This window comes from Pundamilia nyererei, unplaced genomic scaffold, assembly GCF_000239375.1.
Source record: "Pundamilia nyererei isolate P.nyererei 1_Seehausen unplaced genomic scaffold, PunNye1.0 scaffold00137, whole genome shotgun sequence".
Taxonomy (NCBI): Eukaryota; Metazoa; Chordata; class Actinopteri; order Cichliformes; family Cichlidae; genus Pundamilia; species Pundamilia nyererei.
Window position 1 is genome coordinate 950,910 of NW_005187538.1, and position 17,946 is coordinate 968,855.

Genomic DNA, 17,946 nt, shown 5'->3' on the forward strand with positions numbered 1-17,946 from the left:
TTTTTTCCACTGAACTGATGGACATAAGGATGAAATCTGTGAATTAACAAGTGATGTGTGAAAGCTCAGTGGTATTAGGCAGAAACTAAAATTCTTTCTGGTGAAAATATGAGCATAATTACCACAAGGAGGTAATCATCTCACCTGTTTGTAATCACCTGTGACCAGCTGCTACTTAGGATGGAGGAATTCCTTCAGTCTTTGCCTGATTCATTGAATCAGTGAAGTCTAGCGTTTGCTTCCTGTTCTCTCTATTCACCAGCTTCTCCTTTGTGCAGAAACTCCAGTGTGGAAAACTGGGGAGATCTTTTGGAGAGAATCCTACTGAAAAAAGTGGACTCACCTGTTTCACCAGGCCTCGGACCTCACTGCAAGAAAACGTCTTCATTGAGAGTAGTGCATTTGAGTTTGTTGGCTGTGACGTGTGAAAAACTAACTCTGGGGTTTAAGATGACACGTACTATCCTACTGCTAGAACCTCTGTCTAGTTTTCAGAAGGTTAAACTCTTGCTTCATAAACAGCTCCACATTTGCTTTACGTGTTTGGTTTTTAAAAAAACACTGAAAAAGTGTAAAAAAAGGACATTATTCCCGTTGTCCCATGTGAGCATCTGTCATTGACAAGGGATTGTTTTTGAATTGAATGAATTTATTTATGAATCTTCAAAGTGGACAAGAATCAACCCATTGAAAGTAACTGATAAAAAATGAAACATACAACATTTTGAACGATGAGAAATTCTTAGTGATCAAATCATACAAATATAAACAGTAAGTAAAACCAAGTAAGAAGACATTTAAATCAAGGCTTTTGGTTCTACTTATGATTGTAATACAACGTAATGTATGATATAGAAATGTGCTACATGAAATACATTTGAATAGAAGGTACAGTAGCCGTTATGTATATGGACCACATTACACATTACAGAAACATTATAATGCACAGTAATACACAGGTAACACAGCATAACTAATAACAGCATTCTTGCCAGGTTAGCAAATTGTATCATTGAAGCAATACTATGCAGTTTAGAGAATCATACAGTACAACAGGATCAGGGTGTGAAGCCAGGCTGTGTGATAGAAAAGAGAAAAGCTAGTTTTCAATAATGTAATGTGATGCATATATTCAGCTGTTTATGTATCACATACATTCTACATTTAACTTTGGATTAAGTATGGGTAAGTGTATCCAAATGACTACCCCGTGTGTTTGAAAATGGTTACTTTGTGAGAACAGTGATTGGTGTAGGCTTTAATATTTGATGAATCATTTATTTCCTGGGAACAACTAAGTGAAAAAGTCTTTGGAAATTGCCTCTACAAAGTTGGGTGCTGACATGAGGATACCAATAGTGCAGAGGATAGTGAAGAGTGAGAAAGCCATGAGACAAAGCCTGTCGATAACGGAGGCGGCGAATTTCCACTCGTTGCACACAGACTCACCCTCGTCTTGGTCGCGGAACCTTTTCGCGATGTAGCGCACCTCATCCAGGATCTTGGCCATCTCTAATTCTAGGCTTCCAACTGGGGTGACCTGACCTGCTGGGATGAGCATCTCGTCCTCGCCTGCCCGTCCAACCAGACGTCCGCAGAGGACCCCGGAGTCAGACGAGGTGGCAGCAGTGGAGCAGTGAATGCTCTCCAGGCCACGCACGCCGACATAGAGCATGTTGCCATTGGTGCATTGGGAGGCTGAGGTGCTCATGTTGAGGTCTATGCTGGTCAGGCTGCTCCGTCGAGGCTTGTTGTGACAGGCTGAACGCACTCGCTCCTCACCCGGACGCCTCATACGCAGGAACCAGGCACACCAATGCAGGAGGATCACACGGGTCTTTGAGATAAAACGGTGAATGAAAGAGTGGATTAAGGCTGTAATTCACTTTAAATCTGCCATTGAAGAAATAAGAATGAGTGCAGAATATCAGTGTCCGGCAGCCTCGCCTCTGTCAGTGCGCCCCAGGGCAGCTGTGGCTACAATGTAGCTTACCATCACCAGTGTGTGAATGGGTGGATGACTGGTTGTGTAAAGCGCTTTGGGGTCCTTAGGGACTAGTAAAGCGCTATACAAATACAGGCCATTTTGTCATATTAAATTTTCCCAAATTGACAAATCACATTAAAAAGTGGACTGAGTACACACTCACTGGCCACTTTATTAGCCACACATTGCTAGTACTGGGTTGGACCCCCTTTTCATCTTCAAAACGTACATACCTAATGAACTGTCCAGTGAGTATATAAAACATGCAGGTGTTCACTCCACTTTGTGTTGTTGCATTCTTTGGCTCCATACCTTTTCATTAGGTTATTACCAGTTGCTCCAAATAAATTGGGAAACTGAATGAAATGTAAATAAAACAGGATGATGCAACAATTTGGAAATCATCTAAACCCTATATGTATTTTGACAATAGTACAAAGATAACTTATCAAATGTTAAAAATGAAAAATTGTAGTTTCTTTTGAAAACTCTGCCCATACAAGCAACAAGTTTTTAAATGTGGATTCACTGTTTACCACCGTGTTGCATCACCTGTTCTTTGAAGCGCTTGAGAACTGAGGAGCCCATTAGTGCAGTTTTGAGAGCTAAATGTTTTCCTATTCTTGCTTCATATAAGATTCTAGGTGAACTTCTCTGGGCTTTATTTTTCACATTTTTCATTTCATAGTGCAGATAATGCAATATTTTCACCATGTGACAAATCCTGAGTGCAAGCAGGTTATTGTAGATTGCTGAATAAAGTCATCTGGATGGCAGCATATGTGGAATTTATATATTGTTCAGCACTAGCATGGCCTTTATAGATGATTACTGTGAATTTGTATCCAATTATGTTACTAATCTGTTTCTTAGTAACCTTAGTTTTGAACTGTTAGAGATTATTCTGTTCCCCTTTCCCAGGTTTCTGAAATATCTTTCAAAATAATTGCTGCATACATATATACATTACATACACTTATGTTATATTTGTTACATATATTATATTTGATATAGTTTTAACCCTTATGAATTCGCATATATATGTTTAATCAGTGTCATATTTGCTATATCTAGCATTTGTTTTTCAATTCATTACTTAAAAATGTGCATTTTATTTAGGTTTGTCAACAGTTTGATTTTAATGTATTCCATATTTTTGCGTGTGTCTATAATGAAACTACATAAATAATAATGCCAGTAAAATTCACGAAAAAGCTATTATTGTTTGAGAAAACACTCACCCATTTTGGCATCTTGCCTCCATCAGGGTCGTGGTGATGATATTGCAGGACCAGAACTGTAGCAATCACTGAGAGACCGACAATGACCATTGTAGTGGCAAAATATTCAGCTGCATAAAAAAGAAATGCAGGCGGCAATCAGAATGGATCAGAAAGAAGTACTGTGTAGTAAAAAAACAATGAGAAAACTAGATGATAACATCAAGGTTATGCATACAAGAAGAAAGGCCGGGCCGATCATTAAGGACAGCAAATATGTCTTCATCCCTTGAGCATTACTGCTCACTTATGTGCCTGAAGAAGTGCTTTCATTCCACTGATTCAAACAGACTGACTCAGATCCCTAAACCAAAACGAAATCTAAATACTGGGTAGCTGCTTGAATTTAGCTACACTGTGATATAAGGAAATCCCTGATGAAAAATGACTACAGAAAATTTCACCCTTTGCTTCTCTCTGATAGTAGTTGACATCCATAGGAACTGCTTTTAACTTTGGCCTGGCTTACCTATTAAAGGCACAGAGTCTGATGTGGCAGGCATAATCTCTGCAACTAGCAGCATAAAGACAGTCAGAGAGAGCAGGACCGTAATACCTGGGGAGGAAACCAAATCTCAGTTATCAGCTGACAACAAAACGTAGTTCAACAAAAGTATTCACACACACGTATGTTTTTGATCTTTCAATCAGCTACAAATCACCATAAGCTGGATGTTATGTCACAAACAGACACAAAGACCCTCTAATATTATAGCAATAAATACTGTTGCAGACGTATTAAACATTAAAATGACTGTTTTATCATTTTCAGGTGTTTGCAGTTGCTTTGTACCCAGATTTATTCTATTATTCACATTTTGTTCCTATTTCGCACAAAGCCATTCAATTTATTCCATGAATTTGTGCCACCTTATACTCTTTTAGTCTGCTAATTCTGCTTTGTTTTAAAGTTTATTCTACTCCACAGCAACTGGTTAATTCACAGTAGTCAAATGTGAAAAATTGAAACATATAATCTCTGTAAATCAAAATTCGGGAGTGATCAAACCTCACTGTGTCACAAGATGACCTGAAAAGGTAAAAGCAAGAGCAACACGTATCTTTAGCTATGGGGAGACAAATCTTCACTTCACCACTGGCTCTAATGACTAACTTCACAACTTCCCCCATGCATGCCCATGTGCGTTTGATACCTCTGAAAAACACTTTAAAAGCGGCTTGAGTTTGTCATAACTGCTACTTTAGTCCTTTCTTTGGATCAGGGAAGAATATTTAAATCTGAGAAGGACTGAGGAGAGTATTAATGTTCTTCAACATCTTCAAAAGTTATTTTTTGAATTTCTTAGATAGGGAAAAAGACCAGGCCAGTGACACAGGAATGAGGATCAAATAAGTAGCAGCCAGATGCCGTTAATGTACTTGATTAATCTATTGTTAACAAGTGTGAGCTCATCTATAAAACAGAGGTTTTGGTAGTTTGCTGGTCTGGAGCCTTCAGGTGTTTTAGGTATCTCAGGTGTGTTTGGTGTGGCTGTGGTTTAGCAGGTAGAGCGTGTCATCTACTAATTGGAAGGTTAGTGGTTTTTCCAGCCTGCACCCTTGGACGAGATACTGACCCCAAGCTGCTCTCTGATGCATCTGTCAACGTAGAAATATGTGTGAATGTTAGATAGAAAGCACTTACGTGGAAAACTGTATGAACGGGTGAATGAGCCAAGTCGTATAAAGTTGTGTTCAGGTAGGCTAAAAAAGCGCTGTATAAAAACCAGTCCATTTAACACAAACTTATGTGTGGACAGCCCAGCAAACTCATCCCAGGGTCAGACCATGCAGTACTCAGAGAAACTGCAAAAAACCAAGAGCTACATCACACACACTACAAGCCTCAGTTACTGTGTTAAATATGACAAATAGGAAAAGAATGAACAAGTATAGGTGGCTTGGAAGGATAACTAGGAGAAAGTCCCTTCTTTCTATATGGCAGCACAGCTTCAGGTTTCAAAGTTTCTGAACAAACTACAAGACTTCTGGAACAATGTCCTTTAAACAGATGACACCAAAGTGGAAACTGACCATAGTGCCATCTACGGTGAAAAACAAACACAGCATATTGACGCAAACACCTCATTTCAACTGTCAAGCACTGTGTTTTTTGCAGCCACAGGACCTGGGCACACTATCGACCATATATTCCTCTATGTACAAGTATTCTAGAGTCAAGCACAGTGATGTGAGGCCATCAGTTCAGCAGCCCAAACTGGGTCATGCAATGAATCATGGGTTGTGCTCTCTTCTTTGCATAACTACATACACAATAATCTTTCTTAAAAATGTCATACTGTAGTTTAAATAGCATAATATCAAACAGTTAGCTATTCAAACATTCAAAAAATAACTAGTTTCATTTTATTTGGCTATTTTGTTGTTTTTCCTTAAATTTTCATCTTACCATTAAATGCACTATAATGTTCCTGTTGATCCATTTATAATATCACAAATCACACTTCTCATGGCAGCTCAATTTAACTGAAATTAAACCGGGCAATAAATGCTGGCATTAAAACACATTTCTCACTCTGTGTTCGCCATTCTTAAAAATGCTGACGTTGAGTTGGGTAACTAGATATACTGATTTCATTTACAGTGGTTTTTATGACATAGTCAGCACACACATAGATTGAGAAGAAGCTATGAGACATTGAAGTGAACCGCATTATACATAAAAAATTTTAAATAAATTTTGTGTTAAAGAAGAATTCATACTATCATAGCAACTTATATCTTCACACACCCAATCCTCATTTCTCTTTCCTCTATAAGCTTTGAAAACATAAAAAGCAACATGCAGATGAAAATGCACACAGTGAGCCCGCACATTAGGCATCATTTGGTTAATGAAGGAATCCAGCTGCAACACAGGACTCTAATCATTTGAAAAAGGCAGAAACTACATAAATTAATAGCCTCTACTGAAACATGCAGTACACACACACACCTCAGATACTGTCTATATAAAGCATTTATAATGAATGAATGAAACACTCAGGCAACTCTGACAACTGCGATAAGATTAAAGGTTTTCAAAGGTCTTCTGACAATTCTGTTCGTCAATCTGTGGTTATAATTAGGTCACTTCATAAAGCCACGGAGCAATAGGATTGCTGGAAAGCCATTGGTTTTCATAAAACCACTGATTACCCAAGAGAATATGGGTAAGCAGTGGTTTTGAAGTTGTCTAAGATGGAGAAACATTAAAGAATAATGAAAGAAGGTTTGGCTGCGTGTCAAAACTACTTGGGCTGTAAATGATGTAACCTGGTTATGATCTCATTAATTCTTGGCTATTTTGCTTCCTTTTTCATATCATAGTTATCACAAAGATCACAGTCACGTTAGCATAAGGTCGTTTACAAAATGATCAAACTTTCTGTAGCATGGGGGTTTAGGAACATTTGATTTTTTTTTACAATAATTGTGACATTGAAGCTTCTTGGAAGGACTTGCAAAAGAACAAAATTGAAAATGTTTTAACAGAATTACCGTTGTAACCTGAGGATGGAACACATCATCGAGAAAAGTCAGTGTTCAGAAATAGGTTGGTGGATGTGCAGAAACAATACTGGGGTCACTCAGGACCTAAACATAACACCTAAACTCTAAAGTCTAACTGAAAAAGATGCCACGGCAATAGAAGTATCAAAGGTGAAACAATGTCTGAAAGGTACACTCTAAGTAGCAGAGGTGCAAACATGCCTCTGAAACCCCAATTTAAATTGATAACGTCTTATGGTTCTGGCAACAAACGCATATTACAGACGGCTGCTTTAGAGTCACGCAGGATATAAATCTGGAATATTGCACCACAGCAAAATCAGCTGCCCAGATGAGCTCATCAGAAGAGAATGGATCTCGATTTCATCTTGAAAAAAAAGATGAAGCTAATGGAATTTTAGTTTAGTGTTCGGTGATACGACAGCTTAAAAATAATGTAGCGTATGGCTTGATTGGCACAAGGATTTCTGCACTAACAAAATGCATTCCAACTGAGAGTGATATCCCAAATCAATTCATATTAAAAAGAAGTCTATATCAGTAGCTTTGCTAGAGTTGTAATTTGAGTGAAATAACAACATTGGCAAGCTCATAATGACAATGCTGATACAGTGAGTTTAAACATATACAGGGTTTATTGTTCTCAATGTGAATTGATGCTCTGGGTTATTATTGTATTCGACTCTATTACAATTAAGGTTATGTCTTCAACTCATAGTAACTTTGCTTGGTAGCTCAGAAACTTAAAGTTTTAATTTTCTCAGCGTGGCGGAGAAAATATTTTATCTTTTCACTAATTGCAAAAGCACTACTGCAATTAGTGACATTCAGAAATGTGCAACTTGGAAGTTCCTGGTTTCTAAACTATCTGCATTTTTAATTCAGAGCCACATCTTCAGGTAGATTGTGTCTAAAAAAAGTAGAACCACATTTGGCGCTAGCTATGTGTTCACAGAGTGCGATTAAAGCTTTCAATATTGGTTAACAGACTTATCAGTATGGTTGTGATACTGAGGTGATATGCATTAACTTGCTGCTTAAAGAACATATTGCAGACAAAGAGTTTTGGAGTAATTTTAAAATAATGGCATCACATTGTTTCCCCAACTTTATTATTTAATACTAACCTCACGATTGTCTTTAGCACATATAGCAGCTGAGAAAACAGTGGTAAGAAGTCAAGAAATGTCTTCGCTGTAAACTGTCCACTTAGTTAATATGTTGTTTTTCTGTGGCTGCTCTAAAATTCTGCCACCAGTGCTATCCTTCGGCCTCCTAGCAAATGCACCTTTGGTATAAATTTGAAAATCCTAGTTGACATCTTTCTGAGTTCCTGTGTTCAAAAGATTTAAAAAAACAACAACTTGACCTTCCATCTTGAGGTGAAGGTATAAGATTCAATGAGATTCAAACTCATCTGAGATTTTTAGTAGATGTACCATTTGTATCAATTTGAAAATCTCACATACCCTCATTCCTGAGTTATTGCATTGGCAAAATACCCAAACAGCTTTTCAGGCTGAGGGGTGAAAAGCACAAGGAAATGGATCTGACTGTGTGTCAGGTATCCAACAATATAACCAAAAATGCATGGTGGTTTCAGTAATGTGAGCACAGTAAAGGGACTTTCACATAGTCTTTGTCGCTTGTGGTTTGTTGTTAGTGGACATTCCAAGCTCCGGTTACCTAGGTAACCCTGTAATGTAGGTAACTGTGGTAGTTGCTTAAATCACTCATCTGAGGGTTGAGAAAAGATGGGACACACCTTTTTCTACTATCAGAATTTTTTTTGCCTGGTGTTGCCTGAAGTAGCTGGATGTAATTCAATTTTTATGACCTCTGGTTGCCACGTACCTGCTAGTTTCTTAATATGTGGACTCCCATTAGTGTATCATGGGCATCCATTGCTTGCTAACTTTTGATGGGTTTCCATCTATAATGCAGGTTCTTAACTTTGCAATTGAAGTCTTGAGATTACAGTTCTTACAAACTGATGTTACAAAAAATTGCTGTCAAACGGAACTTTTTTTTTTTTTTTTTTTTGAATGAAGCTGGTTTTACCCAGGGAGATTTTCTCTCCAGAGTCAGCAGGCAGGAGGAAGACAAGCAGGGCCAGAGTAGAGATCAGAACGCATGGGATGAGAAGATTGAGGCCATAGTAGAGCGTCCGTCTGCGCATCACCACGGTGAAGGTGACGTCAGGGTACGGTTCCTCACAACAGCCGTAGAAATGCTCATTCCTTTGTCCTGGAACCTCTGATTCAAAACAAGGCATACATTTACTGTGGTCCGACGGGTTACAGAAAGTTGGAGAGAAAGATTAGAGCAAAATATTTTCAATGATTTTACTGACAACCTTACTTACCAACAAGATCCCACTCTCCGTTGGCAATGTAATTGCTGATATCTGCATCCATCACCTTTAAGTCCAGAGACCAACCCCCGTATGTCCAGGAACCAAACTTCAGGTCACATCTTTGGACATCAAACGGGAACCAACGCACATCGATGTGGCAGGTGCTCTTGAAAATCCCTGTTGTGGTGAGAAACACTGAAAGATGCCGAAAGACTTGCTTTCATACATATTGTACTTCACCTGTAGATAGAAACGGACACATGAATATTCCAAGCTTAGTTAGAGAGCACACTCGATTACTCTGGTATATAGGAAGCAGAGAGAAACTGAAAAATGAAAAAGAGAGGCAGCAAAGAGTTTTACTCTGAGGAGATGTGAAGTCAAAGTGCCATCCAGCCGAGAAAGAGTACAAAATCCAATATGACAATGCGATGAAAGTGGAGGGTGATTCTTCAGGACAGGCAGCCACCAAACTATTTTCATCCATATTTAAGAAATATAGAAGACACTGGCAGTAAACAATGCCTCTGCTAGCGGCATTAAGGTGGCAAACGTGAATATGAAATGAATATAGACAACACTGAAGAATGAGTCCGATTTACTGTAATGAACCTCAGTCACAAAGACAAATGTCTGGAAATTCAAATGATTTGTCCAATCTGCATACAGTTTTATCCACATAATGCAGTTGTGTTCAACTCAAGCATGAAATGATTATTTGGTACCAATAAGGCATCCAATGAGGAATCATTTGGAGAAAAGTTGAGAGGCAATTTTCTTGAGACAGAAGTAATCAATCCAGAATAAATCTAGTGATCAAGCTGTATTGATTAAAGATGCTAAGGGAAAGCCAGCCAGCACTTTTGCTGGGTAAGGAAAAAGGGGAAGAGCTTGGCAGGGAGAGCAGTAATCACCAGCTATGACAGGAAGGCACTCTGTTTCAGTGTGCTCCCTTGAATCCATGCTTATACTGCATATGTAGAGTGATCAGCCATGTCATTGAAACCACAGGTGATGTAAATAATTACACTATTATTTTTAGCCATTTTTTTTTAGCCAGTTACACTGTGTCACTTCACATCATATTTTCCTTTGTCTAAAAAAAGCAACGAAAGCTTGTAGCTTGCGACTTTTTGGTGACTTCTTCGAAGCCCTGATGGGCATAGGGGCTGACCTCCACTCGTGGGTACAGAGGGACACCTTGTCATACTTTTGTTATTTAGGTTTTTATCTTTATTTGTGGTTCTCTTTTGATATTAATTATGTTTAAATGGTTGTACAGTGCTATATAAAGAAACTTTACTTTCTTACTTACCCTATGATGGGTCAGCGATAACCTTTGCAATATTTAAGCAGTCGGTTTTAACTTTATGATTGGTAGGCGTGTGTGTGCATATGCGCTGATGGTTTTAGAGAGAGATTTATATATAGCAGGGATGACAAACATAAGGCCCGTGGGCTAGAATCAGCCCACCAAAAACTCCAATCCGTCCCACAGTATGGCTTTGGAAAATGTGAAAGAGGACGTAAATTTCAACTTTTAAACTGCATTTTCACAAGTTCGACAGCTTTTCCTACGGATAAAGACCTCCCTCATGGACATTCATACTACACCAGAGCAATTAAATGAGACATTTCTTTCTTTTACAACAGCAGCGTGTCTTTATCGTGTAGAAAAACTGAGACAAACTGGTGAAATTGCATTTTTTTTTCTTATGTTAAGATATCTCATTGAATAAATATGTAGTTACATTTCTGTACATTGACAGGATGTCTGGGCCACATAAGATTAATATGTGACCTGCAATGTAAATTGAGTTTAACATGCCTAATACATAGCATCAAAATGTGAATGGTGTCTCAGAACCAGGTGGATTTGAAAAAAAAAAATGCCATTCTGCTCTAAGAAAAACATTAGAAGATGACACTTTCTTTGCAAGAATGAGATGAAAAGAGTAATAACACAGTTAAACATGTGACCAGACTTGCTAAATGAAAAACCACATTTTTATGCTAGCCTAAGTCGAGAGCTCCTGGCTCATATTTCATACTTAGCAGTACTAATCTTCTCATGTAACGCGTCATAGAAGAGACAAAAAAAAGAAGAAGAAGCTAAAAACCTAACATATTAAAATACATCTATGGGGCATTAAGTTCTGGAAATCAATTCAAAGCTGCAGCTTATGAGAGCTCATTAGCATCTGCTATCCCCAAGTCATAGTTTGTCATGTTACTGCACAATGGTAAGAATCTGCTCGGTATAATAATAATAATAATAATAATAATAATAATAATAATAATAACAGGTTTGTTTCAGTTCATAACCAACTAAAACCTCTTTTTGTAGAAAATAATTCAACTTAAAGTAATTTATGAATCAAAGACAGTCATCCACTCTCTCAGATTTTATTGTGAATACTGCAAAAATAATTTGAGTTCATTACAAAGTCAATATGAAAAAATAATGAGACTTCTTGTTCTTTATGTCAAATAATGATATACTATCGTAATTATTATGTATAAGTATTCCAAAAGCCCTCCAGGGTTAAAATTTCATATATTTGCAAAGCCACACCAGACCCACATTTGTTCACTGCTCTGAATTATTAAAGTCGGGTACTTGTCGCTACAGAGAGAAGTGACGAGTACCTCTTCAGTAATACTCATGGGGGTGTAGATGCACATTAATGGCAGCGAGTCGCTGTCCTCTGAGGACGAGTGTAAAGCAGATGTATTTTGATAATTAAAGAATAATGAAACATTTGCAAAGGTTTGGATTTTAGGCATCTAAGATTTAGTCACACAAACAACAAATATAGCACGGGTATTTTCTTTTTTAGTATCATATAAAATGTCAGTTAATTTTTGCCATTACATGTAGGTTTTTAGTCACAAAAGACTCTTCAAGTCTTGAAATGTGATCGAGTGGTTATCTGCAGCCTCTAAACATGGGCCTGTTCTGTTCTGTAACTGTGTTTGACAAAAGGTTTTATAACACATCATTCTTACTACCTGTGCTTATATACAACACATTATGTGTGTTGCATTTATGTTTAAACTGCACCCACAGGAGGCTTATGTAACATTATGCATCATTCTAATACACACTTCACTGAAGACTCGCACAGGGAAATTTTTTTTGTTATTTTGGATGATATGTAGAGCCTATGGACCACTTTGTGCTTACTCTACTGCTGTATAGAAAGCATTACCCACACATGAGCCGGCACAGAGGTAAAACACTTGGACTGGATCTAGAGTAAGGTGTAACAATTAATGCTTTAACATACAGGTGAATGAGTCAGAAGATTCAGGAGCCATGTATTTATTTTAAATGTACCCAGCTAATGTCTGCTCCTGACAGGACAGGCAACTTCTGTGGGTTGTTTCCACATATCATTTGTTATTGTTTTTGTTTTCATATTTCATACAGTAAGTGTTGCTGCTTCACATCGAAAGGAGCCAGCTGAGGTGGTTCGGGCATCTGACAAGGATGCCTCCTGGGTGAGGTGTTCCAGGCATGTCCCACCGGGAGGAGGCCCCGGGGCAGACCCAGGACACGCTGGAGAGATTATATCTCGGCTGGCCTGGGAACGCCTTGGTGTTCCCCCGGATAAGCTGGAGGAGGTGGCTGGGGAGAGGGAGGTCTGGGCCTCTTTGCTTAGGCTGCTGCCCCCGCAACCCGGCCTCGGATAAAGCGGATGAAGATGGATGGATGGAAGTGTTGCTGCGAAGGTAAAAATGTATTTTCCCCCAGTCAATATGTGTCAGTGACTAAGATATGGCTTTTACCTGGAGGTAGGTAGGAACAGGTGCCCGAGGAGTTGACCAAAATGTTGGTACGGAACGTAGCATCGAACCTTTCGTCCGCACTGTAGACAACATGGAACAATTCCAGCATTTAATGTTGAGTTATTTGCCACCAGTATTATTTCAGTGGAAGTTACCAAGCGAGGAGGGGCAGTTGTGGTAGGAATATATAAATAATTCTCTAAGTCATTATTTCTGCAGATACACAACAAACAAGGAGTCACATCTCATGCAAACCTTCCCAGGAGATGAGTATTTAGTTGTTACCCTGCTACCCACAATGCACTCCATCTAAATAAATTCCCAAAGGCTGGGGCTCGGTTGAGCTAAAGTTGAATAAAGAAAATGACATTCATATGAAGTACAATGCTCTCTCTCTCTTATTAGCTGCCAGGGGAGTAAGGTACCTTTAATGTATTTTGTTCAGATGTTCTAGAGATTGATTAATGGGGATCGCTATAGCTTTATTTCATTTGGGACATATAATGAAATGCTCTTCCTACCATTTCTATACAATTTTATTAATTTGTCTAAATGATTTATTGCAAAGTGCTTTTCTAGCTTTTTACTTAAAGTGCACAGCTCCCCTATCCTTGAAGTGTAATATCCCAGCCGTGTAACCAACCTACCAATAAGATAAGAAGATAAAGTTAAAATCTTTTATTTGCCATTTGTACACATACACTGGGTGTGGGTACTCAGGAAATCTTGTGCAGAGCTTAGAGCCAGAGGGGAAAAAATGAAGATAAGAAAGAAAGAATATGTCAAATAATTTCAAGTATAAAACAGTAGTTTCTGTATTGCACTTACACTAAATGACTGTGGCACGGAAAAATATCACACGTTATTAAGATGTATATTGCACAGTAAAATGTGTATTGCACATAAGAATATATGTTACAGTGGATAAAGCCAAAATACACACAAATACTAACTAACTAACTAAAAAATATATTTGCGTGTACTTTAGTTAGCCTTTATTTTGTTTTTGACCTCAGTAGGACTGTGACAGCGAAAACTTCAAAAATGGCATTGGACTGCATTTTTATAACAGATGTATTTAACCCCTTAGCAGTCGGACGTACCGCCCACGGGACATTGGATGGTTTAGGGGACTAATTGGACTGCTAAGGGGTTAAGCTGAGTTTCTCATTGCAAAGAAAAGGGATATAGTTTAATAGCAAAGCCCATCACCTGATCTCAACCCAGCACAGCATGCCTTTCAGTTACTTAAGACAACACTGACATCAGAGAGACCCACAACAGCCGGTGGCTGCAGTAAAAATCAGGCAGAGCCTGTCAAGGGAAGGAAATATCAAGTGCTGATGTCTATGTGTTCTGGACTTTAATGACTGTAGAGGATTTTCATCCAGGTATTTAAAACCATCCTGAATTTAAAATGATGTCAGTTTGCCCAATTAATTTTGAGTTTCTGAAAATGGCCATTCATTTAAAAAGCTATAACTCCTAAACAGTTAATGAGACACTCTGTTTTCCTCAATTCAATCGCGTATCATTCGATTTAAAATCAACTGTGTTGGTATACAGAGTTAAAATTACAAAAACAAAAAACAGAAAAGGACAAGGACCGAGCTGCATGTATCTTTAAATTCTCTGCTTGTCTGTCTCAGCAAGACAGTCATAATAATGCCTGTGGCAGCACGGGGTCTGATGCTTTCCAGAGCTCATGAGCAGAAGCCTGAACACAGTATCTTTTCACATGTTGCCACTTGAATACAGTTATTCTATTCAGGCACTCCCACTCTTTTTGGGAGCTATTTCATAGTAAATAAAACAGTCAGTAGTATACGCTCATATTACATTCTTATGTGTCCTTGTTTAATAAAATGTCTAAATGTTTGATGGGATATTTGTGCTGGTTGCGCCCAATCAGTTGTAGCCATCTCACTCTGCAGCTGGAAATCTGATGGCGCCAGGGTTACATTTTTAACAGCATACACACATATAGTGAACGTTTAGGTCAAAAAACAGATGACAGCCTGCCAAATACAGCAATGTTCGAACTGTAATTTGGGAGACAACAACATATATAAAGTTGGAGGCTATGATTAAATATACTTGTACTTAATGTCATGGTCCTGGGTCGGTCACCCAGCGTTTGAGTTTATTGTTATTATTTTCTAGTTCACTCTGATTTTGTATTCTGTTAAACAGTCTGGGAACTTGCTGTTTTACTTTGTAGATCCATGTGTGACTTCATTGTGTTCAACTTATGTCTCCCTGTCTCGTCATGTCAATTAGGTTCAGCTGTGCGTCCCTGCTGTGAGTCATTTCCTGATTACTTTGTATAGTGTTTGTCTGCCTGCTCGTCTGCATTTGATGGTGTTTTGTTCATCACTCTGCATCTCTCGTCATGTTTTCAGGGTTGTCTTTAGTTTTCCCAGTGTAGGTTTTGGTAGCTTTTCGTTCCTCATTCCCTGTTTTGCCACTTTGGTCACTTAAATAAACGCTCACTCGCATCATAACCTTTGCCTGCATTTTGGATCCTTTTCTACACAAACACCACACCGTGACACTTAATACCATAAAAATAGGAGGTGTTAAAAATATTACTAGCTATTTATGTTTAATTTAGTAACAAGTTTAAATTTCAAGTTTACTCACAGAACATCCAATAATTACAAAATTTTACAGGTACCTATATTAACATTTTGTTCATACCAAAGATATGCTAAAGATTATACAGTATTCATTGGATTTTGGATCTCCTGTACATCACATCCTTCAAAACGAATATAGTAGAGGATGAGGCACAACAGTTTTCTTTATTCGCCATTTTTAAACAACAAGATATTGTTTACAATATTTGGTCTTTAGTGTATCACAGACAGCGTGACTGCAAACAACCTTGTTTAACCTCTGGAGCACCAAAATCTAAAAATGCATCACATCCCTCTGAGGTCCCTGTGCGTTATGTAGAAGAAAATGCATGCACACTAATACTTACTTAGGCTTCTTGGGGAATCTATATTGTAACCAGAAACCCCTTTTAACCATACACGGTAATCTTCCACTAACCTGACGTGCACATCCAGAGAAATGTAACTACTATTCAGGTCGATGGAGTCTGTAGAGACTGAATTTCATGGAAGCGTACGGGTTAAAAGTAGCTTCCCTTTATGTTGTAAGTTATGATGTAGATTTGCTGCAGAGGTCTAAATCAGGCATAAATCTAACACCATGTACAACTACAGTTTACAACCCAGCAGATCAGTGCCTACCTGTTATACAGCAGAATGTCTGGTTTCCAAATGAGATGGTCAGGAAATCTCACATTGGACACACCTGGATAATCCAATGGATTCCACTGGAGGTAATAGTCAGTCCAGTACTGCAAAATGCAAACACATTTGACACCTTGACTTTCACATTCCACTTACTTATTTTTAATACATTTAAAGGCCTATGGGCTTATTAAGCCTTTTTAGAGGCTCGGGGATTTAACACGGTTTCCTCGTAGCAGTGACAGTTACTATAAAAGCCAAAATAAATGTATGTGACAACATCACAGAGTGACATGGAACAAGAATGAGACTTGATTTCTGTCTGGAAGGTTTTCTGTTCAGAAAAAATGCTGCTAAGCGCATTTGAAATGTCGACATAATTGGAAAACTCAGAGGATGATTACAGTTCCAGCTTGTAGCTGTTGAGACATTTCAACCCAAAATGTCAGAAGATTATTATATTTCAGTTATAATAAGCACAAGTACTGTTTAAAGGGCTCTTAATACCTGCTTTCTGTGACATCAGACCTGGCCTGAGATTTAACGTGGTTATGGTGATGGTGATGGTGCCTTGGCCAGGCTGAAGATATGAGTTTACAGTTGTGTTGGTCTTTACTGCAATGTCTATTATATGTGACTACAGAGGCTGAAAGACTCCAGGATTATGCAGAGGGTGATGCTGTATATGGGTGAGGCAGGCTGTTAAACATTTAAACTAAACTTTGGTACTTAGTGGATACTTGGTTTACACACTGTAGGAGATACAGTGTCTATTCATTTATAGACAGTATATATGTAAATATCAGAATGTATAATTAAAATGGATAAATATGATGAGCTAAATAGCTTAGTAATTAACAAGCATTTGATTCCTTTTACTCCATTTCTAACTGAAAATTGTCAATATTTTTCATCTTGTGAATATGATGGCTTTCATTTATTTCATGTTAATTTTTTTCAAAGGTACTTCAACAAGCATTTAGCATTTTTATAATATATTTTTAGTTTTTTAAGAAATTTAGACCGGTTTTTTTTTGTTGATTTTTTAATAAATTTGTGAGAATTTTAAGCTTTCTTCCACTTGTCATTATGAGGTATGGTGTGTAGAATTGTGAGGTGAAAAATGAATCTGATCCATTTTGGAAAAAGGCTGTAACATGAAAACATGTGGAACAAGTGAAGCGGCGTGCATAGTAATGTTAGAAGTTTATGCCTTTGCTTTATCATTCATATGCATCTGGCTCTTATCTGTGCACACGTGGTTTTACATCTTTAGTTTATTTGATTGTCTGCCTGGAACTGCAAGAACAGCAGGAACTGCAAAACAAAACCGAGTCTGTACTAAATCTGACCCTAACTAAGTGGAACTAAGCGGTCAAATTAATTAATGTTCATTCCCTTTTCAGATAAAACATATTTTGCACTAGAAAAATGCGCCTGAATTTTGGAATATCCTTTCCTTTAATGGCAGCATATAGTTTAAGTAGTATGAATTCCAGATGTTTCTGAAAAATCTGATAATCTAAAGCCAAACTGTGGGTTACACAGCCCTGGGTTCAAATGTAACGGGACAAAACAATATAAGGCACAAGAATGACTTTTGTATTACAGATTATTTTCTTAAAACACACTGTGAAGTGTGGAGTAAGTGCATATGAGAGCATGAGGGTGGGAATGGATGTTTGTATCTGTGTGTGCCTGTATGTCTGTGTCTATATGTCAGGTTGGGTATCAGACGCCACCTCTCTGGGGACA

The 17,946-nt window shown here is 38.1% G+C and overlaps 1 protein-coding gene across 1 annotated transcript in view; it reads right to left on the reverse strand.

Moving 5' to 3' along the window:
- Positions 1-674: 674 nt before the first annotated feature.
- Positions 675-17,946, reverse strand: part of chrna7a (cholinergic receptor, nicotinic, alpha 7a (neuronal)) — a 23,069-nt gene continuing 5,797 nt past the window's right edge. The window contains exons 4-10 of the mRNA XM_005743978.1: positions 16,189-16,298; positions 12,929-13,008; positions 9,146-9,313; positions 8,842-9,036; positions 3,737-3,823; positions 3,229-3,338; positions 675-1,837 (exon numbers count right to left, since the gene is read on the reverse strand). Of these exons, the coding sequence (XP_005744035.1) occupies positions 1,295-1,837; positions 3,229-3,338; positions 3,737-3,823; positions 8,842-9,036; positions 9,146-9,313; positions 12,929-13,008; positions 16,189-16,298 (1,293 nt within the window). The 3' untranslated portion in view covers positions 675-1,294. The remainder of the gene's footprint in view (positions 1,838-3,228; positions 3,339-3,736; positions 3,824-8,841; positions 9,037-9,145; positions 9,314-12,928; positions 13,009-16,188; positions 16,299-17,946) is intronic.